General features: G+C 37.0%; 2 protein-coding genes across 9 annotated transcripts in view; both read right to left on the reverse strand.

The window, feature by feature from the left end:
- Positions 1 to 26172, reverse strand: part of FKBP5 (FKBP prolyl isomerase 5) — a 161936-nt gene extending 135764 nt beyond the window's left edge. For 2 of the 8 annotated variants that reach the window (XM_044005565.1, XM_044005567.1), the window contains exons 1-2: positions 26044 to 26172; positions 25268 to 25360 (exon numbers count right to left, since the gene is read on the reverse strand). The gene's annotated coding sequence lies outside the window, so the exon portion shown is untranslated. Of the gene's footprint in view, positions 1 to 25267; positions 25405 to 25600; positions 25761 to 25959 lie in introns of those variants that run through there. The other 6 variants (XM_044005569.1, XM_044005573.1, XM_044005568.1 and 3 more) reach the window with 5 other exon arrangements.
- LOC122754969 (rho-related GTP-binding protein RhoG-like) lies at positions 4220 to 26014 on the reverse strand. The gene is given in 4 exon segments (XM_044003388.1): positions 4220 to 5568; positions 5570 to 6022; positions 25268 to 25360; positions 25851 to 26014. Coding segments are annotated over 4 exon segments (819 nt in total). The 3' UTR covers positions 4220 to 5459.
- Positions 26173 to 26918: the final 746 nt, after the last annotated feature.

Genomic DNA, 26918 nt, shown 5'->3' on the forward strand with positions numbered 1-26918 from the left:
CATTATTTCTATCATATCTCTCAAGTAATGTCATGGGTCCTCTGAGAACAAAGGATGAACAACAAAACAATAACTCAAGTAGAATACAAGCTTTTTGAAGGGACTGATTCCCTTTTTGGTCTCTGTATCTATCCTCTAGCACAGTGCCCTCCTCATAATAGACACCAAATAAATGTTATTGAAGAGAGATAGCAGTGATCCCATAAATAGAAATTCACATTTATACTTTGCACTAGTGTTTACAAAGCACTTAATATACACGATCTCATTTTGTCTCACAGAGCAGTTGAGAGGATATTACCCTAACTTTACAGTTGAGAAAACTGAGGCCCAGAGAGGTTAAAGAGACTTATTCAAGATCACATCTAGTATGCAGCAGGGCAGGAAAAAGCATAATTTCTCCCACAATGCCATAATCAACAGGATATAGTGAAGGACAAAAGAGAGCAAGGAATCAAACCTAACTCTAAGGTTACAAACCTTAAGAATTGTGATGATAATGTGATGATGAAGGCCATCATTTGACACAGATTACATACACACACAGACACACAGACATATATATACACATACACAAATACATACACAAGAAATATGTGTGTATATATATTTACATATATGTAAAACCATACTATGCATACATCTGTGAGTGATGTTTTATTCACAAAATGTAAGTGCAATCTCCTTGATGTTACAAATAAGGAAACTGGGGCCTTAGTAAAGTAATGTGTCTACTAAATGTTCACCAAGCAGCCACAGCTGGGCCAATAACCAGGTCTCCTGACTCCAAGATGGAAAAGGGCAAATCGTTTAGATGCACTTCCTAAGTGTTGGAGAGGTTCCATCCAAGTAGAAAACTGAAGAAAGAACTAGACATTAAGTCTAGGCTAGGAATATAGATTCAGTAATAATCTGTATACAATATAAGATCACACAACCTTCTCACACCCTCAGGATAAATCTTCCATGTTTTTCATTACCTACAGAATAAAGTCCAAAATCTTTAGTCTTATATTCAAGGCATTCCACAAGCTGACCCCACTCTAATTCCCCTCAACTTCACTACATGAAAATTTTCTCTTTAATCATCTGTGTTTTACCATCTCTTCCCAACTTTCCTCCCTCCCTATGCCTGGAATAGTAAACCCATCCATGCTTATATCAGTCCTATCTATCCTTCAAGGCCCAGTTAAGTTCTTCCCAAAAGCCATTCCCAGTTGCTCCAAACCAAAATGATTTCTTCTTCCTCCACATTCCAGTGACATTTCAGTTCTGTACTACTCACTGGTACTCACTACAAGGTAAATGAAGATCAAATAAGTTCATGTTTAAAGAGTATGATTTAAAAGTATGATTTAAGCAACAGCATGTTACCTTGAATTGTCCTTATCTTTTTTACATATATGTCCTAGTTTCTCAGCTGGACCATAAGCTCCTTAAAAGGCAGACAACAAGGAACCAAGTCTATCTTAGCATGCACAAACATACACAAAGCACTGAACATTAATAAATGTTTACTGATGACAACCAAAAAATCCACTATGTTACAAGATACTATCAATTGTCCTACATAATAAAAAATATTAAGGAAAAGAAGATAAAATATAATCTAGAGAAAAACTTAAATCCAATCTTACAAACTTATTTTTTTGTTGGTTTTTAGTAAAGAGAGGAGAAAAGGGGAATGAGGTATCTTCAAGTATCTCAGGACACTGACTCACTGGTAATCTGTCTGCAAAATTTGAAAACTGAGCTCTGAAATTTTAATATTGGAAAATCTTTGTTAGATTTTCTTTCCTTATAATGATGACTTTAAAAAAGGGCTGAGTTAGTGGCAAAAAAGATAAGAAAACAAAAGCTAACAAATCTGTTATATGTAAGAAACACATCTTTTAAAAAACACATACAAGATGAAAATAAGTGGTATCAACTCACAAAAAATCTAGAGTGGCGGGGCAGCTAGATGGCGCAGTGGCTAGAGCTCAGGAGGACCTGAGTTAAAATAGGCCTCAGACCCTTAACACTTACTAGCTGTGTGACCCTGGGCAAGTCACTTAACCCCAATTGCCCTGCCCCTCCCCAAAAAAATCTAGAGTGACAATTATGCTATCAAAGCAAAAACAAAAATTCATAATATCAAATGAGATAAACAGGGCATTATGCTTATAGGAATGATAATGAGCAAATATAAAAAATTAACAAAACATCCAAAAACAAAAATAGAGTAACAATATCTATATATTTTAATGGTCCTCTCAGAGATTTACACATCAAACAGAAAGATAATCAAAAAGGAAAATAAAGAACTGAACAAACTGTTGGAGAACTTTAGAACTGGAAGACTTACAGGCATCTCCTGAATAGGAATATTAATAAATATACATATTTTCCACACTATAAGATATCTTTTCTTTTTTTTCTTTTTTGTTACATGTTAAGTTCCGAAGTTTTTCTTTCCCTCCCTATCCTGCATTCAAGAAGGCCATCATTTGATACAGATTACATACACACACACATATATACACATACACAAATACATACACGAGAAATATGTGTGTATATATATTTACATATATGTAAAACCATACTATGCATACATCTGTCTCTGGAAATACCTTTTCTTTCCTTCATAGGTCCTTTGTAGTTGATTTGAGTATTTATAATAATCAGAATAACTTGATCATTCAGTTATTCTCTGAACAATACTGTTACTGCATACAACTTTCTCTTGGTTCTGTTCATTTCACTCTTCATTATTTCATTCAAGTCTATGTTTTTCTAAAATCAATCTGCACATTATTTCTTACTGCACAGTAATATTCCATCACAACCATATACTATGACGTGGTTTAGTCATTCCCCAATTGATGGGTATCCCCTCTATGTCCAGTTCTTTGCCACCACAAAAAGAGCTGTTATAAATATTTTAGAACACATAGGTTCTTTTCCTTTTTCCCTGATCACCTTGGAACACACCTCACAGTGGTATTTCTGGGCTAAAGGGTATATAGAGTTTTATAACTCTTTGAGCATAATTTCAGATTGCTCTCCAAAATAATTAGATCAGTTTACAGTTCCACCAACAGTGTATTAGTGTCCGAATCTTTCCAAATCCCCTCCAACATTTGTCATTTTCCACGTCTGTAATCTTAGCCAATCTGATAGGTGTGAGATATCACAAAGCTGTTTTAATTTTCATTTCTCTAATCCAGCTTCTTAAACTATGGGTCGTGCATATGGGTTGCATATATATTCAGTCGAATGTAGGGGTCATGAAAATTGTGCCAATAAAATGTATACATATTTTATATGCCTATATACCTGGGGTCACATAAAAATTTCTCAGGCAAAAAGGGGTCATGAATGGAAAAAGTTTAAGAAGCCCTGCTCTACATCAATAATGATTTAGAGCATTTTATCATATGACTATGCATAGCTTTGATTTCTTCATCCAAAAAACTGCTTATTCATATCCTTTGACCACTTATCAACTGAGGGACAACTTATTCTTATAAATTTGACAAAGTTCTTTATATATTTTTGAGATGAGACCATTATATGAGAAACTAATAAAAATATTTCTCCATTTTCTGCTTTCCTTCTAATTTTGACATCGAGTTTATTTGTACAAAGCCTTTTTAATTTAATATTATCAAAATTATCCATTTTATATCTCATGATTTTCTCCATCTCTTATTTATTTTTAAGTTCTCCTATCCATAAGTCTCATGGGTAATATATTCTATGTTCTGGACCCAGAGCAAGGTCAAAAGAGGACTGACCAGCCTACTCCAAATCTTTGCCTGACCCTGGCAAAGTTTACAATTCAGGAACTAAACCTGGAGAAATGACTAGACCAAAGAAAACACCAAACAAACAATAACTATTATAAATATAGAGGTCACCTAAAAGAAATAATGAATACAAATGTAAGCAGACTCAAGGGGGAGAAATCAATTTTCTACAAGGACTACTTGAACATCTTTTTAAGAAAAAAAATAAAGCAAGAGATTATTTTTAAATTAAAGAAAATTTCTGAAGGAAAAAATTGGAAACATGAGTACCTTAGAAAAGGAAGTGACAAATGTTACTCAAGAAACTGACTCCCTGAAAACTAGAATGGACCAAAATCAAATCAGTGACTCAATGAGACAGCAAGAAAAATTAGGACAAAATAAAAAAAAATGTAAAATGTAAGATATCTGATAATAAAAAAATAAACTTGGAGAAAATATATTCCATTTTCTCCCAATTTACTTATGATATTTCCCTTTATATCTTGGTCATGTAACCATTTAGACCTTATCTTGGTAAATTACCCAATTTCTGCCAGACTGGTTCCAGTTTTTCCAACATTTTTTGTCAACTAGTAAATTCTTATCCCAAAAGCTTAACTCTTTACATTTGTCAAACACAAGGTTACTATAATCATTTACTATTGTGCATTGTCTACTCTGTTACACTGATCCACCTTTCTGTTTCTTAGAGAGTACCAGATAAATTTGATATTTACTGCCTTGTAATATTGTTTAAGATCTGCTACTGCTAAACCTCCTTCCTTTACATTTTTCATTAATTCCTTTGATATTCTTGACCTTTTTTTATTATGTATGAATTTTATTATTTTTTCATTTTTATATTTTTCTTTTTTTTTAAGACAAGGAGGTTTTATTAATGCACTCAGGGAAAGGGTTGAGGGAGCTAGTGTGATAGGACAAGTCCTCCCACCTCTTTCAGAACCCCAGAGTATATGGGCAAAGTTTGTTGGTGGGTTTGTAAATGGGGAATTGGGAGGCAACTGGCTCTCCTCAACCCTTCTTCAGGTGGGCTTTTGCTGGCTGGCTCCCTCTCTTCTCAGGATCCTGTGGTCCTATCCTGGCAAGAGGGATGGGGTGTGTCCTGAGCATGGTAGCCAGGCTGGAGCAGGGATGTCCAGAGTGGGATGGGTCTCCAGAAGCACCTTAGATGTAGAGAAGCTCAGAAAGTCTCCTGAGGCCCAAGGAAGCTCACTGAAAACTGATGGAATGATGGAGTAGGAGAGCTGGAAAAGGCCCTCCCCACAAACAGACATCCTGCCACAACAGGACTTCTTCAGCTCTGAGTGCCAGGGACAGAAGGACAATAGACTGTAAACGCCAGGAGAGCAGGCACTGTCATTTTTCATGTCTGAATTCGCAGCACCTGAACACAGCCCTGTACATAGGATGAGGTTGGTAAATGTTCACTAAATTGAATGTAAAGACTGCCCAGAGAAAGGGGGCTGGAATGTTGGCTCCTATCCCTCTCTCCCTTCCTCTGATGAGGAAGGCATAGACATTGGTTGGGGGGGAGGGCACATGGCTGAAGGGAGAATGAGGAGCCAATCAGGCCTGGAGGAAGAAGGGGGTGGCCAAGGGAAAGGGAGGCAGGAAAATGGACAGATGACAAGCCCCAGGACAGGGCCAGCAGGGGGAGGGGAGTCATAAGAGGAAACAGGAACAGCCCCACTTGAGTGGTGTTGGATTGAGCACAGCCTGGATGGCCTCAGCAAACATTTCTTTGATGCCATCCTGCTGCAGTGCAGAGCATGAGGTAGTGAACAGCTTGGATCAGGCATGGTTGCTCAGGGCCACGCCCTACTGGGGGTGTGATGGGTGCCTGGCCCTGTTCCTTCAGCTGCCTTATGGCATCTGGCTGGGCCCACAGGTCCTTCTTGGTGCCCATGAGCAGAATGGGCACATCAGGGCAGTGGTGACATACTTCTGGGTACCACTTGTGCTGCACCTTCTCATAAGAAGGTAGGCCGGCAATGGAGAAACAGATGACAAAGACACTGGTCTGGGGACAGGACATGGCATGTAGCCGGTCATATTCCTCCTGGCCTGCTGTGTCCCACAGGTCAAGACTGACTGTGTGCTCATCAGTGCTTTGGGCACTGTAGTTGTTGAACACTGTTGGGATGTACTTTTTAGGGAAGGCATTGGTAGCATAACAGATAAGAAGGCACGTCTTGCCCACTGCCCCATCACCCACACTTGCTGCTCTGCATCATGGTGGCTACGGCTGTAGCTGTGGCCTTCCTTGCCTGTCACAACCAGAGCCCCCACAGTGGCGGTCGATGCTTCAACCTGGTCCTCTCCCTCCCTTCCTCCCTCCCTGCTCATGGTGGGAGTGCTGGGGGCATCGAGCTCTGGGGCTCAAGAAGGAAGTGAGAGAGCAAGGCCGGAGGAAGTGTGTGTGGGGGAGGTGATGGGGGCCTAAAAATATTTTTTTATAATTTAATGGGGATGGCATGGAATAAATAATTTTGATAGTTGTCATTTTTATTATATTGGCCCTGCCTATCCATGAACAATTACTATTTCTCCAATTATTTAAATGACTTTATTTGTATAAAAAGTATTTTATAAAAGCAAATGTTAAAAATTATTTTATGTGTAATTAAGGAAAAAATAAAATAACAATTTAAAAAACATATTAAGATTTCTAGGATATATTTAAAGCAGACATCAGGTGCAAAATATATCTGAAAATGTACATTAAAAATAGGGGGAGTTGCAAAAAAACAGGGGGAGAGGGAGTACGAGAAACATTAAATTGATTCTGTATCATTTTTATTTATCATTTAAGTTAACTGATTTTGTCCTTTAACTGCCTAAGTCATAGTTCTTTGTCTCTGAACTCAGAGCAGTTCAGGTGGCCTGTAATGAGTCAAGTTTAGAAATCCAGTTCTGCTAATCACTGTTTTATTCTTACCTCAAGGTATCCTAGGGGGATGCAAGAAAACACCAGGGTCTTTGTTCTAGTATCAATACACCACCAAACTATTCTTCAAGGATATCTGGTCCACTGTGTCTGACCTTGTAGGTGAACTCAATGAACATTTCAAAGGAAGGAAGGAAGGAGGGAGGGAGGGAGGGAGAGAGAGAGGGAGGGAGGGAGGGAGGGGCTATTACTAGGCCCTCATTCCCAACTTTCAATTAATTATATTATTTCCCACAACTCAGCTATGTAACCAATTATATTGTCCTCAACCCCATGGTATCACCAAACCTATAAACAATTTTATTATTTCCTCTCCTGCCCTGTTCTGTACTCCTTAAAACCTATCAAAAGGGAGCTCTCCTTCTGTAAGAAGTCTTTGGCTTAGAAAGTGAGACAGCTATAGACCAACTCTATTGGTAGGTTCACACCCTACTAATAAACTATCATCTTGCTTTGAGAAATTTGCCTCAGTCTACCTTTGTTGAATTTTACTCACAACAGCATTAATGACCTGAATATGGAATTTTAAAAACTAGAACATAAACAAACCAAAATAAGCATAATCGAGGAAATCTTGAAGATAAAAGAAATGAAGAATAAAGTTTTTAGAATTTGTCAACATAAGAAATAAATTGGTTCTTTGAAAAGACTAACAAAAAGGATAAGCCTTTAGTTAACATGATCAAAAAGAGAGAGAAAATCCAATATGATTAGATGAAAAATTTAAAAAAACAAACTGAAATCACAATAGCATTTATAACTTTTACATATTATCTTATCTGATCCTCACATCCACCCTGTGAGATTGGTGCCATTATTATCTCCATTTTACAAATGATGAAAAAACTGAAGCTCAGTGATGTTAAATGACTTACCCAAGGTCACATGTTAAGTGTCTGAGATTTAAAAGCTGGTCTTCCTGTTTCCAAGGTCCAGTTCTATCCACACTACACCACATCACCTCCCAAATACTCAAATTAAAAGAGCATAAAATGAAGATCCCCAACAACCTAATCTTATCAAATAAATTTAACTAGTCAGAATGTGGTTAAAGTCAACCTCATATGGAAATTATTGTGATATTTTAAGTATCATATGATATTTGAAAAGATGAAAAATATCATAATAAAAGAACTATCAAAAATTATTTTCCAAATGGATTTACAGGCTAATTCTAACAAAAGTTTAAAGAAAAATAACTATAATACATAAATTATTTGTTAAAATTGAGAATGAAAGCACTCTACCCAAACTCATTTTATAGGACAAATACAGTTCTAATACCTAACACAGGGAAAGAAAGTCAACAAAGAATACTATAAGCCTGTAGCAAAGAATAATGATGCAAAAATTTTCAAGAAAATCCTAAGATTTCAACAATTCATACAAAAAAGTATTCACTCTAAGTTGGATTTATACAAAAGATGGCTAAGAATCAGTACATTAACATTTAACCACCATTTTAAATATCCCAAAACACATTTATTATATCAAAAGAAGAGAAAAAGCAAAAAAAAAGCACAATATTCATTTATGCTAAAAAAATTTTAAACCTATAAAGCAGTGGTATTGAAGAGCCATTTTAATATGTTCAAAGTATGTATATAAAACCCAAAACAAGCATTATTTACAACAGAGAAATACCAAAAGTTTTTCCAATAAATAAAGAAATAAACCAAGGATGTTCCCTCTCCCCACTGTTATTCAACATACTTCTAGAAAAGCTAATAGCAGTAAGACAAGAAATAAATTAAAGTGGGACAGCTAGATAGTGCAGCGGATAAAGCACCGGCCCTGGATTCAGGAGGACCTGAGTTCAAATTCAGCCTCAGACACTTGACACTTACTAGCTGTGTGACCCTGGGCAAATCACTTAACCCTCATTGCCCCACCAAAAAAAATAATAATAAAATAAATTAATTCAAGTCATAAATATTGACAAAGGAGAAAAAAAATCATTCCCAATTGCTAATAACATGACGATTTATTTAGAAAACATCAGCAACTAATTAAAGAAACTAATCAGAAAAAGATATAGTTTCAAAAAGAGCAAGACAGAAAATAAATCCACAAAATCAAATGCTTTGCTATATAGCAATAACAAAACCCAAAAAAATATAATAAGAAAGGAAATCACATTAAAATTACTACAAAATGCATAAAATATCTAGGACTCAGTCTATCAAGAATAAAATTACAAAACTTAAAAAAAACATTAAAAATAGCCATTTTAGTGATATTTTTTGCTTATGGCTGACCCATACCTATCTATATTTGACATGAACTGCTGGGAAAACTGAAAAGTGAGTTGGCTGGAATTAGGTTTAGACTCATACCTTGCACTATAGAACTCAACTATCTCAAAATGGTTGTGACTTGTGAGGGGATGCCCCTCAATTGGGGAATGGCTGGACAAGTTGTGGTATATGAATACAATGGAATACTATTGTGCTGTAAGAAACGATGAGCAGGAGGAGTTCAGAGAAACCTGGAGGGTCTTGTGTGGGCTGATGATGAGTGAGAAGAGCAGAACCAGAAGAACATTGTACACAGTATCATCAACACTGAGTGTTGATCTACTGGGATGGACTATATTCTTCTCACCAATGCAATGGTACAGAAGAGTTCCAGGGAACTCATGATAGAAGAGGATCTCCAAATCCAGGAAAAAAGAAAAAAAAAAGAACAACTGTGGAGTAGATGCTGAACGAACCATACTATTTCTTTTGGTTTTGGTGCTGATGTTTTTCTATTTTGAGGTTTTTCATCATTGCTCTGATTTTTCTCTTATAACATGACTAATGCAGAAATATGTTTAATGTTATTGTGTGTGTGTGTGTGTGTGTGTGTGTGTGTGTGTGTGTGTGTGTGTAACGTATATCAGATTACCTGCTGTATAGGGGAGGAGGGAGGGAGGGGAGGGAGGGAGAAAAATCTGAAATTGGAAAGCATGTATAAACAAAAGTTGAGAACTATCTGTACATGTAATGGGAAAAAAATACTTTATTAATTTTTAAAAATGGTTGTGACGAATATAAAAAGGTCATATCATTTTTTTAAACTAGAAGAAAATGAGATCAAGCATCTTTCAAAGCTATGGTTATTAACCAAATGGGGTAAGGAACAATGACAAAAAAGGTAACTCTGATTATATGAAACTGAAAAGCTCTTGCGTTAACAAAATTGATACAACTAGGAAAAGAAGGAAACCTAATGACTGAAAAAAAATGATTCAAATATCTATGATAAGGTTTTTATTCCAAGATGGATAAAGAACAGAAATATACCAGATCAAGAGCCATTCCCCAGTAAATAAGTGACCACAAGACAGTAACGAACAGTTCTCAAAAGAAGAATTTCCAAAAAGAGGATAGAAATTATTAACATAGGAAAGATGGCTCCACACCAGTAATGATAAGAGAAATGTAAATCAAAACAGTTCTGGGGTTTACCTCAAAAATCCAGCCAAGTGACAAAGTTTACAAAGGACATGAAAAATTAGTGCTGGAGTATTATGTAAAGAAAAGCACACTAATACACTGTGGAATCCAAAACTAGCTTTATTTTGTTTGGTTCTTTCCATTATGTGATTGTCTTCCATTTTGTGAGCTGGCCCTTACTTTGTTATAAATCATATGATTATGGTGAAATTGAAATGTTGATATAATTCTGGGAAATTGGGGTAGTAGGTGCTGACCACAAGATGTTCCGTACATCTTGTGGTATGTTTTTATAATAACCACAGAATGTACCAGGATATTCTTGAAATAACCACAAAATTTGTAAAACTCTGGCCAATCAGAGAGACAGAATGTCCATGTTACTCAAGACTGTGTAAGCTGATTGGTTCCTCATTATTGACTATCAGAAAGCATTGTTAACTGCCAAATCATATTCTCATATGCTCTGAGGAGGTCTTGGACTCAACTGATTGGCAACTGCTAGTATTGCTAATAAACTGATTTGCTCAGAAGTTCAAATCTTTGTTTCCTCAGTTTCAATCCTGACAACATGGTAGGGCTGTGAATTAGTACAACCATTCTGGAAAGAAATTTTAAATTCTGCTTAAAAAAACAAAGTGGGGCAGCTAGGTGGCACAGTGGATAGAGCACCGGCCCTGGAATCAGGAGTACCTGAGTTCAAATCTGGCCTCAGACACTTAACACTTACTAGCTGTGTGACCCTGGGCAAGTCACTTAACCCCAATTGCCTCACTAAAACAAACAAAAAAACAAAGTGACTAAACATCCCTACCCTTGACCTATATATCCCATCATACCTAAACCCCAAAGAAGCCAAAGACAGAAAGGTGCTATATGCACCAAAAATTTACAGCAACACTTTTTGTAGTAGCGAAGAATTGTAGACAAAATACAGACAATTCTCCCATTACACAAGTTTGACTTTACATACCTTCCAAAAAACCAACCATGTTAACTTTACTATTTAATATGGTGCTTGCGCGCACGGGCTTGGTCTCTCTCTTTCTTTCCTCCTACCCCTTGCTCTGAACGGGGGCTTGGCTTGCAACCTCCTATGCTTGTTGTGTTTGCCCCCTTGTGTCTTCTGTCTTCCACCCATCCGCACTCAGGTACCATGAGCCTGTTCCTAGTGCCTGTGTATCATGTTGTCCTCTCCTGCCTGTGTCCATGTCCAGCCTCCATGTGTCTGCCCTGCTGAGTTTTTGTCTTCTCAGTTCCCACCAGGTCCACAATACAGTTGGCCCCATGCCACATGTTACTCTTCCTGCTCTCCCTTCTCTGTCCACAGTTCCCTTGATTCCTTGAACCATGTGTAGGCTTCCTCCCTCCATGGGCACATGATCCCCTTCCTCTCTCCCTCCCTTCCCTATGTCCACAGTAAATTTGCATTACATAAAAATAGTTTTAGATAAAAGTCAGCTCTACTTGCATAAAACAAGAATTACCTGTAGATGCTCATCAGTTAGGGAATAACTAAACAAATTGCAGTACATGAATGTAATGGAAAATTATTGTGCTGCAAAAAATAATGATTATAAAAAATTCAGAGCACAGGAAGAACTTTATATAATGATGCAAAGTAAAATAAGCAGAACCAGGAAAATATGCACAGTGACTGCAACAATGTGCATGGAAATAAAATTTTTTACAAAGAGGCAACTTAATCCTTTTTTTTGAGGCAACTTAATCTTATATGATTATAATGGGCCAGCTGGTTGGCACAGTAGATAAAGCACCAGCCCTGGATTCAGAAGGACCGGAGTTCAAATCTTGCCCCAGACACTTACTAGGTATGTCACCCTAGGCAAGTCACTTAACCCTCATTGCTCCACAAAATAATAATAATAATTATTATTATTATAATAACCAAGCATGACCTCCGAGAAGAGTTGAGAAAATGCACCTCTCTCTGGGACTGTGGGTATGGATCACTTCAGATACCATCAGACTTGATTAATGTGTACATAATATTAGACATGGTTTTACTCAACTTTTTTCCCTTTATTTTCTTCCTTGTCATAAGGGATGGCTCATTGGGCAAGGAAGGGGAGGGATACATTTAGAAATAAAAATTATGTTAAAACAAGTGATATCAATAAAAGTATTTTATAAATATTGATTTTACTAGATAAATAGCCATAACTACTATAAGACTTTGTCCTTAATGGTAATGTTAACTTTATCATTGCAATTTATATTGCACTTTACTTTTTTTTTCTTTTTTTTCTTTTTCTGCAGGGCAATGGGGGTTAAGTGACTTGGCCGAGGTCACACAGCTAATGAATGTCAAGTGTCTGAGGCTGGATTTGAACTCAGGTCCTCCTGAATCCAGGGCTGGTGCTTTATCCACTGCGCCACCTAAATGCCCCCTGCACTTTACTTTTTTAAGGTCCTTTTTATCAAATAATTATTTTGCTTTTCTCATTCAGTCTGGTTGCATGAGATTGATATGGTAAGTACAGTCAAAGTTTTGTTATCTAGCCTCCTAGCAGTTTTAAAAAACTGGACTAATTCCCAATGCCCAGGTATTATTCTACTCCTTCCACCATTTTTTCTCTTCCTAATACCCAGAAATAAATTAAAGGGCTGTGTTTTACATGTGTAAAACACCTTACAAAATAACCCAAGAGCTAAAAAGCAAACTTTTTTCCAAGAACAGTAATTAATAACCCTCTAGCTATTTTATACAAACCTTAGCATTGTCTGGCAACCAGGTTACTAAATAGAACACATAAAGGGATACAGAAGAAAAGCTAGTTTGTAAGACTGATGGTAAAGGTCAAATAACATTGCTTTCATTCTATTGCTATTAGTATTCTCAGTTTATAAATGAGGAAACCTTGCACCCTCCACATAGTATTTCTTTCTTTCTTTTTTTTTTTTGGTGAGGCAATCGGGGTTAAGTGACTTGCCCAGGGTCACACAGCTAGTAATTGTTAAGTGTCTGAGGCCAAATTTGAACTCAAGTCTTCTTGAATCCAGGGCCGGTGCTCTATCCACTGTGCCACCTAGCTGCCCCTCCACATAGTATTTCAATGAACCAACAGTATAAAAAACAAAACAGCTACCAGGGGTGGGGGGAAGTATTTGGTCTATAGCTGATAAAAAATAATTTCTCTATAGGAATTTGTTTATAAAAACAAACCAAAAATAACTACTAGTCCATATATCCCTTAGAGATTAGAGGTACTAAATTTCTGGAAATATGGGAGCAGTAGATATAAAAGTTATACAGTCCACTGAAAAACATTAAATAGCTTATTCATCTCATAGAAACTTTTTCTAATAATAGTAGATGTCATCTTCATTTAAGAAAATTACTTTTTAAAAAGAATAAAATTAATGCACAAGATAGAAAAATAGAAATTGAAAGTTTGAACTTGAACCTAGAGGTTGAACTGATATTTTCTAGTCAAGACAAGGGAAATGCTATCAAGAAGAAAGCTGTGGCTGTAGATATCAAAAGACTTAATGGCATCCTGAAGTCAAAGCTTAATGGGAAGAACCCATTTCAATATTGTTGTGTCTTGGGAATTAGGGAGGCCCAAGGAAAGGGAGAAAGATGAGAAATGGCCAATTGGTGAAGCAGTCAGAACATACACAACATTTATCAATTAAGTTTGCCATCTTACATGGGCTCCCCAAAACAATTACAATAGTAACATCAAAGATCACTGATCGGGGCAACTAGGTAGCACAGTGGATAGAGCACTGACCCTGGAGTCAGGAGTACATGAGTTCAAATCCGGCCTCAGACACTTAACACTTACTAGCTGTGTGACCCTGGGCAAGTCACTTAACCCCAATTGCCTCACCAAAAAAAAAAAAAAAAAAAGATCACTGATCACAGTGATAACATATATAACAGATATAAAAATAATGAAAAAGTTTTAAATATTGCAAGAATCACCAAAATGTGACACAAAGATACGATGTGAGCACATGCTGTTGGAAAAATGCAGGGTTGCCACAAACCTTCAGTTTGTAAAAAGAAAAAAAAATGCAATATCTGGGAAGTACAACAAAGTGCAATAAAACAAGGTATGCCTGTATTTACAATAGTACCCCATTGCATTCAAATGCCATAATATGTTCAACCATTCCCTGAAGTGACTTGCCCAAGGTCACACAGCTAGTAAGTGTTAAGTGTCTGAGGTCGGATTTGAACTCAGGTCGTCCTGACTCCAGGGCCGCTGCTCTATCCACTGTACCACCGAGCTGCCCCCAAAGTTGTTTTTCTTAACAATGATGCAATTATTGTATATATTTTTCTGCTTGCTTCACTTTGCATCAGTTCATATAGGTCTTCCCAGATTTCTCTGAAACCATCCATTTTATCATTTCTTACAATCCAATATTATTCTATAACATTTATATACATACCATCATTTGTTTAGCCATTCCCCAATAGATGGGTACCCCTTTAGTTTCCAGTTCTTTACTACTATAAAAAGGGCTGCTATAGATGTTTTTGTATATGTGGATCTTTTTTTGTCTTTCTTTGATCTTGCTGGGACATAAAAAATAAGGTGAATAGTTGGCATTATTTATACATAGTTTAGTCACTTTGGGGGCATAGTTTCAAATTGCTTTCTGGACTGACTGGACCAATTTATGGTTCTACCTACTTTCCTGCTACTCTAATGGTCATTTTCCTCTTTTGTCACCTTGACCAATCTTATGGGTATGAGATGGAACATTAGAATGGTTTCAGTTTGCATTTCTCTAGTTATAGACGATTTGGTGATTGATAACTTGGATTACTTCCCCTGAAAACTATCTGTTAGGGAATGGTTTTCGTTCTTATAAATTTGATTTGGTTCTTTAGATATCTCTAATGCTTTTTCCACTTTGCCATTAGCATCTTGATTTCATAATTTCATTTTATATAAAAGTATATAAATATGAGAGTGGTCTAGGGATATCTTCTGGATATAAAGACCTAAAATAGAATGATGGCATTAAAAATATAAATAAAATATAAACATTATGTACATGTGACTGACTAGATCTAACAAAGGTTTCAAACCTGAGTGACTTGAGGGAATAATAATGTCAGAGATACAGAGAAACAAGGACCAAGATAACCAAGTTCCATCTTAATTTTGGAGGATGGGAGTGGGATAAGAGATAACAGATTCAAACTTAATTTCAGGTGCTAGCAGGATTTGTACTTAGAAATGTCCATTAGGCAATTGAGAATTGAAGTTCAAAAGATACCAATAATCTTTGTTTTGTTTTGATTTTTGGTTTTTGGTTTTTGGTGTTTTTTTGCAAGGCAATGGGGGTTAAGTGACTTGCCCCAGGTCACACAGCTAGTAAGCGTCAAGTGTCTGAGGTTGGATTTGAACTCAGGTACTCCTGAATCCAGGGCCGGTGCTTTATTCACTGTGCCACCTAGGCCCCCCAATACCAATAATCTTGTTATAAATTTAGCATCTTCACAGAAGTGACCATTGAAGATGCAAGAATAGATTATTCTCTGTACCCTGAAAATAAAGAACAAATTTCTTACCATCCCACAAAATTCAAAATGGATAGGTGACCCAAATATTAAAGATCTTGCCATAAAATAATTAAAAGAGAAGCAGATCAACTATCTTTCACAGTTCTGGGTAGAGTATGACTTCTTAATCAAACCAGGAATAGAGAAAATCACAAAATAGAAAATAGAAATTTTGAGTACATGAAATTGAAAAGATTTTGTACAAATTAAAGTATGAAAAAAAGAGAAATGAGCAAGTTGGGGGAAAATCTTTCTATCAAACAGTGGATATAAGTTTGGTATCCAAGCCATATAAAGCAACAGAAATATAATGATAAAATGCCACTCTAGTAGTAATCAGAAGGTAAGAATAGTTTTTCAGAATCTGAATTGAAAATTAATAACAGCCATATAAAAGAATGCTCTAAGTCACTAATAAGATAAACAGAAATCAAAACAAGTCTGAGGTTTCACCTCACACCCAGCAAAGAAGGAACAGTCAGTATTGGAGGGGTTGCAGTGAGGCGCATTAATCTATTGGAGGAGGAGCTGTGAATTAGTAGACTATTTTGGAAAACTATTTGGGAATTATGCAAACAAAGTGATTTAAATATTCTTTAACTCAGAGATTACATTGGTAGGTACATATCTCAAGGTAGGCAATGACAAAAAGAAAGGATCTACGTAGACCAATGGCAGCACTTTTTGTAGTAGCAAAGCATTATAAATAAAAGAGCTGCCTATCCATTGGGAACTGGCTAAATAAATTGTAGCACATAAATGTAATGGAATATTACTGTGCTGTAGAAATGACAAAAATGACAAATACAGAGGAGTAATGAAAAATTGTTATGAACTTATGCAAACTTGATAAAATAAGCACAACCAGGAAAACAACATAACATAACATAACATAAAACAATGGCAAGTGAAAGGAACAACAACCACAACACAGTCAAAACTGAATGTTGTGAAACTAGAAAAGTTTGGCCTATAAGAAGAGATATGAGAAAACACCTCTCCTTCCCCCCTACTCCTCTGCAAAGCTGGGAGTCCCCTTGCATGGAACTTTCATATAGCATCAGATTTTTTGAATGTTAATTGGTTTTGCTGATTGTTTTTTCTTTTCTTCCTCTTTAAAAAAAATCCTTTGCTATATCCTTAGGCTCTTTAGGAAAGCTTAGCAAGAAAGACAACAAGGGGAATTTGAGTGCTATAAAACAAAAGATATAAATAAAAAGAAGAAAGGGGACCAGAGATAATCTTTTAATTGCTAAAGAGGCAAGCAACATAAACGACAACATAAGCATCCTTCAATTGTCCCTTCAAAATAGGGTTAAACACCTGTTTTTTCCCCCAACAATTCAATTAAACAAACATTTACTAAGTATCTATTACATGCAAGTTATAGAGGTAGTTGGGGTACTGGTCAATGTTGGACTTGGAATTAGGAAGATCAGAATTCAAATCCAATTTCTGACACTTAACAACTATATGACCTTAGGCAAATTACTTAATCTCACTCTTCAAACAACTATGAGAAACTTATCTACTAAATTATCAGTAGGCCAACAGAGACATTACAATCCTTTACAAGAAGGGCATACAACTGCACAAAGGAAAGAGACCTTCCTAGCCCCAAAGGTTTTTTTTTAATACGAACTAGCTGTTTTCTGATGAAATTTAAGAGAAATTTACTTCAATATTTCAAGGATCATCACCTTAGGTACTCCAGTCAACAAATATTTTATTAGTCTTAATTAAATGCCTTGGTTGAAAAGAAACCATCACCAAGTGGTCAACCTTCTAGAGAAATACCTCTCTCAAGTTAGAGAAACTGATCCTCAGGCAATAATCATATGAAGTCAATACTCAAAGCTGTTCTTGTTTTGTGGGACCTTCTAGGGTTTATGCTCTCATAGCATAGCCTTTTAAAAGCCAGGGTCATTTTCATGTGAGATAGAGTGAAGAACTTGGAGTCAGGAAAACATGGGGTTAAATCCTGCCCAAACATGTAGTGGCTAAAATAACCTTGGAATAAGTTACAACCTCCCTGAGCCTAAAGTCCCTTCTAACTCCAAATTCATGATTCTATGATCCCAAACTGGTGAAGTTACTTTAAAGGCCCAGTAACTACTGAAAAATAATGCAGCTTTTTTTTTTTATGAGGCAATTGGGGTGAAGTGACTTGCCCAAGGTCACACAGCTAGTAAGTGTTAAGTGTCTGAGGCTGGCTTTGAACTCAGGTCCTCCTGACTCCAGGGCCGTTGCTGTATCCACTGCGCCACCTAGCTGCCCCAATAATGCAGCTTTTAAAAGCAACTGTTCTTTCTCTAAATTTTGCAAGTGTTTTCTTCTTTTCAATAATTCATTATAAACTAAACAAGCAAAAAATACCTTTTTCTTATTCAGGATATGAATTAAAAGGAAGAAGTTGAAGACAATTAGCAGCAATGCCCAATATTTGACCAAAGTGAGTTTTTTCAATTAAATCTCTGCACAAGTCATCTTAATTCCACCACACTAAAGCAAACAAAAATATGCATTGTTGTAGTCAAGTATGCATCTTAAACAAAATAATTATAAATACAAATATTTCAAATGGATTTGACTAGATTTCATGATTTTTGTTTTTCAGGAAGTAATAATAATAGCTCACACTTATACAATGTTTTTAAGAGTTTTACATACAGGTTACAAATGTTATTGTCTCAAGAGGGAAAAAATGATTCAATTATCTTAAAACAAAATATATACTGTCTATAAGTAAAACAATTTCTTCCATGTTGACTGACAAATTGTCATTTTACTCCTTAGTGAGTTGTTCGCAGAACCAAATAACTTTTGAAGGACTGAAGTATTGAAGAAACATATCCCAAAACTTTATTTCCTCATAATAAAGCCATTTTATAGATCTATTTTTCTTGGTGATGATTCTCCTATCAATATAGCTGGAAAAATATTTCCCAAGTAACCATGATTAACCTGTTTAATAAGGGATAGTTGTCCTCCCAATAACTTCACCAATCCATACTTCAATTTATTGTGGTATATAAATAACCAAATCAGTTTTTCTGAAATAGCTGCAAAATTAATCTGAAAAATTAAATACATTGTTTTACCTGGGTTGCAAAGAATATCAAGAAGTTAACTTGTATGAGAAAAAAATATTAAATTTAACCTTCTCTAATTAGCTATTTCTATTGTGAATATAGTTTTTAAAAATTATACAATTAAATTTATTTACTGTAGTTGAGACCATGGTTTGAACTATAACTAAATGATCTCAGATATCAAGCTATAAGATTCCTCCATTCTCATGCTTGATCAAAAGTAGGCTGTCATAATTATTAGTTTAGCACTGCCCTAAACCGATACAGTTTATAAGTACCAACCATTCCTACAAAAGGAGGATAAACCACACCACCCAGAAAATTCAACCAGTGACATATTTATCTAATCTCTTTTGTCTGGAAGATTCATGACAGAAGGGACTGTTCCATGTCTGTACTGCACTTAGGACACATTGTAGGTGCATAATTGTTTATTAGTAATAATCACCTTCAGTTCCCGGAAAGCTGGTGCCAGATAGCAATCTCATTCCCTAGATGACATAACTAGAATTTGAAAAAGAGAAAAAAAGAATTTACTGCCAGTTCTGCGTTGGGTCAATTATGCCTTGGGTCAATTATACTCCTAGTCAAAAAAACTTCATCAAATTTCAGAGCAAAGTGGCCTAATTACAAATAGCTAAGGAGTGGGGGGAGAGAGAGTCCAGGGAGTCAGATTAGCATATAACAAAAGACTATCATTCTTTTCTCATTACAGAGTTTAGAGTCTTATTTAGGGACTTCTTTCTTTGGGGTTTTTGGTTTGAGTTTTTTGTTTGTTTGTTTTTTGGAGACAACTGGGATTAAATGACTTGTTCAGGGTCACACAGCTAGTAAATGTCTGAGGCCACCTTTGAATTCAGGTCCTCCTGACTCCAGGGTCAGTGCTCTATCTACTGCACAACCTAACTAGCCCAGGGACTTGTTACTTAACTCATATATATGTCTTTTATCAATATTAAAGTATATCCTCTTCACTTGAGAAATGGATAAAATATTTTTCAACTTTATGACAGTGTTATCCATAAAGAACTTAAAAAGAATCTTGGGAAAGACAATCTTAGCTGTTGAACATGGGCAATTACTAGTGTGTTTCCATACAACAATTTTTTTCTACATGTAATTTCCCCAGATCTGTTTTAACAAGCTGTCCTGTTCACATGACCATAAAGCCATATGTTGAGAGCAGCAGATTGGACATTGAACATCATTATCTAGCTCAGCCCTCTCCTTGTACTGATGAGCAGATTTAGGCCCAGAGAGGTGGGGTGAACTATCCCAGGCCACACAGCCAGTCAGTGGTACAATGAGACTAGTGCCCAATTCTCCATCCTCCCAAGTCCAAGTCTGTACCATATCATGCTGCCTCCCCAAGCAAAATTTCAACATTTATCAATGAATTACTGTCACCCTAATGAACTGGAGCCAAAAGCTACATGCCAGTGTTGTATATTAAAATATAATACTGTTTTATTGTGTCTTGTTTTGAAAGTTAAACATGGAAATCATTTTATTGGTTAATATTTAACATACATAAACGAACACTGCATCCTCACTCAGCACGTACCTGATCATAAAAGCATCTATATTTTTTAGGACTCCCCCTTCCCAACAGTAACACAATTTCTAAACATGAGACAGAAACATTTTCAACTTTTAAAGTCTCCCTTATAATTTGAAGCTTATAGCTTAACTGGCTTTCTATTTCCACAGATGGATAAATAAAACCAGATATATAATTTTGGAAGTAGAGATTAATCTGAAAAATTCAGCCCAGTTTTTTACCATTTCCAGGGAAAAGGGAGTGGCCTTTTCTCTATCTTTCTCATGAATCGTGAACTCCTCTGTTTGGCACTTAAAGTCCTTTACAATCCGGCTTCAAACCACTTTTCCAGACTCATTAGACATAATTTTTGCCCCATGTACTCGACAATTCAGAAAAACTGGCCATCTTGCTGTTCCTCACAGATGACATTCTAGGTCCTGTCTAAATGCTTTTTGCACCAGCTGCCCCCACTCATGGAATGCACCCTCTCCTCACTTCTTAGAACCCCTTCTTCTTTCTAAAACTCAGCTCAGCCGCCATCTCCTACGTGTTGTCTTTCCTCATCAACCCAGTTGCTAGTCATACTTTCTCTTCAAACTACCTTGTAAACACTATCTACATACCTTACAAATACTATTAAGTGTACATGTTGCTTTCAAAGACTATAAGTAGTTTGAAATCAGGAATTGTTTCATTTTTGTCTGTCTCACTAGGCAAAGCACCAGGTACAAAGCAAGTGCTTAACAAAGGCCTGAAGTAGAATGTTACCAATAAGTCTAGAAGTTCATCACCTTTCCTTTAGAAGTTTATGATCATATGGAAAAAAAAGAAAAATGTTCTTTGATCTTCCTTTAGTCTCCATTCATGAATAATTTGGGAAACTTAAGAAAATTAAACTACACTTTCACCTGGCTATTCATTCTTGTCCCCTCACAAACTTTCACCTGTATGATTGCTTACTTATAAATCAATATTTCACTCCAAAGTCATTGTTATTTTTATTTTTTTTTCTGGGTGAGGCAACTGGAGTTAAGTAACTTGCCCAGGGTCACACAGCTAGTAAGTGTTAAGTGTCCGAGGCCAGATTTGAACTCAGGTACTCCTGAATCCAGGGCTGGTGCTTCATCTACTGCGCCATCTAGCTGCCCCATAATTGTTATTTTTCAAATGATTACACCTTTTCCAAAAAATTTGGTAAAAATTTGATTATGAAGGTAGTATAAAAATAACAGCTCAAAAAGAGTCAGAACAATTCCTGACTTCACTATCTTCTCTTTTTGCCTTAAAATACTGAATTTAATTTTCATTCCTATTTTTAAGCCTTTTTCCTCACCCTCCTATCTCAACCATAGAAAAATTGACATAAAATCTGCAGATATGTAAACTCCCCTTTGTGGTCCTATGTCTTGATCAATAGTTTTCAAAAGGCTAGACATTTTTTAAAAAGAAAAAAATTATGGAAAAAAAAGTTATCCTCATTTCCTTTTATTCTAACTCATCACAAATTACAACAGAAGAATAAATTTTGAGTTTTTTTAAAAATCTGAAAATTAAAAGGCTAAATGTATTGTGAAATAGGTTGCAATTCAATTTGAGTAAAATCCTTTTGTAATCAACTACAAGAATCAGTTTAAATTCTTCTGTGGTACTGGAATTTTATCAAATCAACCCTGCTTTAAATAAGCAGACTATCCCCTGGGGCTTGGCAACAAAAAGACAAGTTATGATGCTATAAACTATATAGCCTACATCATTTGGGCAGGTCTGGTCTTACACTACTGGAAAGTTTTAAAAATTATTCTATCTGTAAATGACACTGACCTTAAATAAGAGAAAGGACTTGATTAGTACTTTATGTTCTTTTAAACATATAGTTAGAGCAATTAACAAGTCAATGACCTCTCCCCATTAAACAAATTTAATTGTCCTTATGCTTTTAATAAATATGATGTCTGGAAAAATAATTTCAGCACAGAATTGATATGTCTTTAGGACATGAAATTAAGATATAGACTAACCAAATCAACTGAACATTGCACATAAGGATTTTTGGCCTGCTACTATTTATACCATTCGATTTAGATATATACTAAAACCTTATTACAACATAAGAAAGCCAAACATATTCATTATTTTTAATGTAAAATTCAGTTGTCAATAAGTTAGATTATAAAGTTTATAAAATTTCTGAAGTTTTATAAACACAATGGATTAAATTATTTCCTGGATAAATGATTTACAGAGGTTGTTATGCATAAGTAGTTTAGTAAGTAATAAAGATACTTCCTCTTTACAAATAATGAAATTTATGTTGAAGGGACAAGAGTAAGCATTCAACATGTATGCTTCAATTAAACAACTTGGGTGGGCCTCAGTTTCTCCATTAGTAAAAGGAGGGGATTAGACTAAATGGCCACCATGGTGCCTTCAAACTCTAAAACTATAATATTATTCTCATTTACCAATGAGGCTCCTGGAGATACAAGGATAAATAAGAAAGGTATGGTTCCTGCTCTTAAGAAGTTATCTAGAAGACAATAACATTTGGTTTTTATCCTTTATTTAGCATCTCCAATGTAAGTTCTTATTTTCTAGCATATATTTCTATCTTTGGAGGCAACATACTGTAAGAGAATTTGAGAAGCTCTGGGTTTTCAACTGCCACCTCTGAAATATACTGTCTGTATAACCCTTAATCTCTCTGTACTACAGGCAACTTTCTTAAGATTATCCAATGCAAATCTATCTGTACTGATTAATGGAATTTCCTTAAGATAAGTTCTTATATGGATGAAATCAAAATTCCATACCAATAATGATTCATAAAAAGGTAGAGAGGTACCTTATGGATTGTTTAGAAAGATCAAAAAGCAGTCCATAAATGAATGGAAAAGGGACAAAAAAAGAATTAGTGCATATATAACTATATTATTCTGAGTTTCTCATATTGACCTGCCTGAAATAGTATGCTAATTTTTCTTTTTACTCCCTAATGATAGAGGAAAAATTCAAAAAGAGATATACTTGGGCTTTTTTTTAATGACTAATTTTCTGGGTAAAAGAACAGATTCAGAACAGAGAAGTTTAGTGTTTAAATAAGAGAAACTTGGAAAAGTATATTTATTTGTAGTGACTGTCCACAAGGATCCTTCAAATACTCTATTAAAATTATCTAATTTCTTTATAAATAGCCACTTTAAATTTAGGGGGGGGGATTAAATTCTCATGCAGTTGTGTGACAAAGCTTACAATTTAAACTGAAAAAGATCAAAATTAAAAACTACTTTCAAAAGCATGCTTTCTAAAATTGAAACTTAGAGCTAAGCTATAAACATATACTATGTTAAACAAGGCACTTTTGAGAAATGTGAATCTATCCAAATCCTCTTGATAAGTAATTTAAATAAAATCTATCCTATTACATACCAGAACAATTTTAACCTCTTTCTATTTCCACACACAAACTTAATTTTTCATACATATATACATATGACATGCTACACTGTTGAGCAAGACAAAATAAAAAATAGATTGTAGATTGGAAACAGTAACTCTTCTCTCATCAATATACTATCATTTCCTAGATACTTTGTCCTACCCCACTTCTTCTCCCTTCTGTGCCCTATCACCCTTAAGCAACTACACTAGTTTCTTGGTAATAATCCAAATCAAAGGGTTAAAAAAAAAGTCTAAGTACTATATTACTTCAAGAACTACTTTTTGAAAGCCAACCAAAATAGCAATTTTTCTTGTAGGTCTTTGCTCAAAGAAGCAAAGAAGGCTAATCAGATAAGGGGGGGGGCACTTTAACAGTAGTAATCTGAACATTATGAAAATCCCAAACTGAGAAAGAAATCCAAAATCCAGCTGAAAAACATGACACAAAATTCAACTAGAAACTAAATACTTTCTATTATGCTAGAGTCACAAAATACAGGAACACAAAATACTTTCCCACAGTATTTCCTCCTTGTCAATCCTCAAGTAATAAAATGATTTAGTTACTACTATTCTCCTGAGAAAGGCTATTTTATAGTCTTAAGGAGACCCCACCCCCCCCACCCCAGCTAAATGTTTCCTTATCTCTTATGCCAGTGTTCCCTGATCAGATCTACTTGCACAGGATAGAACTAAAATCTTGACTCACACTTTAAGAACACCTAAACTTTAAGTCCTATGTATGGCTTTCCAAAAATTGTATCACACTACACATCACCCAGTATCCTAAAAGATTAAATTGTCATTGCCCAATTAAAAGTAGGTTATTTGTATAATCCTATTCCAAATTGTCTAACATTAGAACATCTTTAAGTGCTACATTATTTTAGGATTAAAGCCATCTTTAATCGACTACTTTAATATAGTAGAATCAGTCTTGTCATGCCATTTCCTCTATTACAAAGAATGAAAAATTCTCTCATATACCAGTAAGAGTACTAAGACTCATTAGTGCAGTACTTTTCAACATCATTTTAATGTGCAAATAGCACTGATTTTTCCATCCAGTTAAAACATGTTGGTGGCATTTTACTATAAGACAGGTGAAATAATAATTAAGAAGGCTGCATTGTATACTTCACATCCTATGGAAACTCTAAACCAAAAGAGATCCTTGGGAAGGCTAGGGAGACAAAAGGGAGACAAGGAGCAGATGTAGAACTAGCAAGTAATAGCCCAAAGCTCTGGCTAACTTCAAGAAAATTACTCTTGAACACTGACACAGTCCAAGAAATCAATGAAGGTGAGGAAATCCTAAATTATACTTGTAACTAGTCCTAACATAATTCTCAATTCCAGGCTAAAGTTCCCAACTTTTTGTCTCTCAAGTGCAATCAATTAAAGAGGAAAATGGGGTTTTCTTTTCCAGCTACGAGAAACACTCGAACTTCACACACATTACCTCTTGGAGTTTTGATCTGATAAGATCCTTCCCCCAGCCTCTGACTGAACAGACAACAGCACTGGACATTGGTCATACAGATGAGGCAAATTCCTGCAACGGGTGGAAGAGAAGAAAGACACGCTTGGAATCGTGAACTGTCAGAAAACGAATGAGAGAAAAAACAAAAGGCAGAAAGAATCAAGACCAGAGCAACCTGTCATTTGTTTCTCTTAGGGGGAGAAAGAAACAGGGGTGCAGAGAGGGGAGACGCAGTGGGAAGTAAAGGGATAAAGAATCCCCTCTCCTCATGTGTGTTAAACTTCGCCCCCCCCCCAAAAAAAAAAAAAACACCTTTGGGATGGGAACACCGAGCAAATCTTATGGCCACGGAGATGCAGGGATGGGGATCTGGGGAGGGCACTCTCCGAAAGCTTTCTAAGCCGCTGGGCAGAGTCAGGGGTCCCCAGGGAGGGGTGGGTTCCTGCCTCCTCTAGCCCGCCAGGGTCACCGAGGCGCCGGGAAGGGCACGCGCGCGCGTACACACACTCACACTCACACGAGGTAGGAAGAGCTCACACGCGGCGCGCCCAGCTCACCTTACCTCACCGCCCCTGCCCCACACTGGTCAACCCGCTTCCCTCCCCAGGGGCAGCCCCGGGGGGACGCGGGATGGGGTGTGGGGAAATAAAAAGGGAGGGGGGTGCCCGGACCTGATCCCGATCCCAAGCCTCCGCCGCTGCAGCTGCCTCCTCCCTCAGGCCCCATCCCCAAGGTCTCTGCCCCCGCCGCGCTACCTGCCGCTACGCTCGTTCTTTCTCTCTAGCCCGCTCGCCCCCGTACCCAACCGCTAGCCCGCGCGCCGGTGCGCCGCCGCTGTTGACTGGCAGAGCCCAAGAGCCGGCCGGAGTCCCCCCCCACCGAACCCCCCCACCTCCTCCACCCACTCCTCCCCTCCCCATACACACAGAGGGCTGCGCGGAGCGATGACCCGCCCCCGTCAGCCGTAGGACCGGCCTCCAATAGGTCCGATAAGCTGTCAGTCCCCACCCAAAAGGCGCGCGGGCCACCGCCCCGCCTCTTCCGATTGGCCGCCCGCGCGCGGCCCATGCAAATGAGGCACCGCTTCCACTCCCTCTCGACTAATCTTCCTTTACTCCCCCTCCCTCTCCTAACTCTCCCCTAGCCCAAGCCCCAGCGGCCCACGTGTCTTCTCTGTACTAGACCCAGTCGCCTCCCCCACGAGCCTCGGGAAGCGGCGGGAGCCCTTGGACGCCCCGGTACCCACCCGGCAATCTCTCGGGGTGTATTCTACTACAAACCGCTTACTCTTTCTTTGCAGGGTTTCCCTTCCTCCTTTAACCCCTAACACTCCTGCCTCTCCCCTCTCTGATCCACGAGAACTGCCCCGCGGATGGAAAAGTTGGGTAAGGCTTGAAAGGAGTCGTTCCGTCCCTAGCAAACTGCCTGTACACACTCTAGATAGCCATCCTGTAAAGTCAAAGAAGCCCAATTCAGGAGAAGTCCTCTGCCTCCCGGACCCAGGTCAATGGGTGCTTAATAGATATTTGGTTAATTGGATGTGTTGAACCCAGAGGGAAGTACCTCCTTCTTGAGTGGCCGTCGTGAACTTTGCTTTCTCAAAGTAAGCTCTGTGATATCCATTAAATAC

Source organism: Dromiciops gliroides, chromosome 4 (genome assembly GCF_019393635.1).
Source record: "Dromiciops gliroides isolate mDroGli1 chromosome 4, mDroGli1.pri, whole genome shotgun sequence".
Classification (NCBI taxonomy): domain Eukaryota; kingdom Metazoa; phylum Chordata; class Mammalia; order Microbiotheria; family Microbiotheriidae; genus Dromiciops; species Dromiciops gliroides.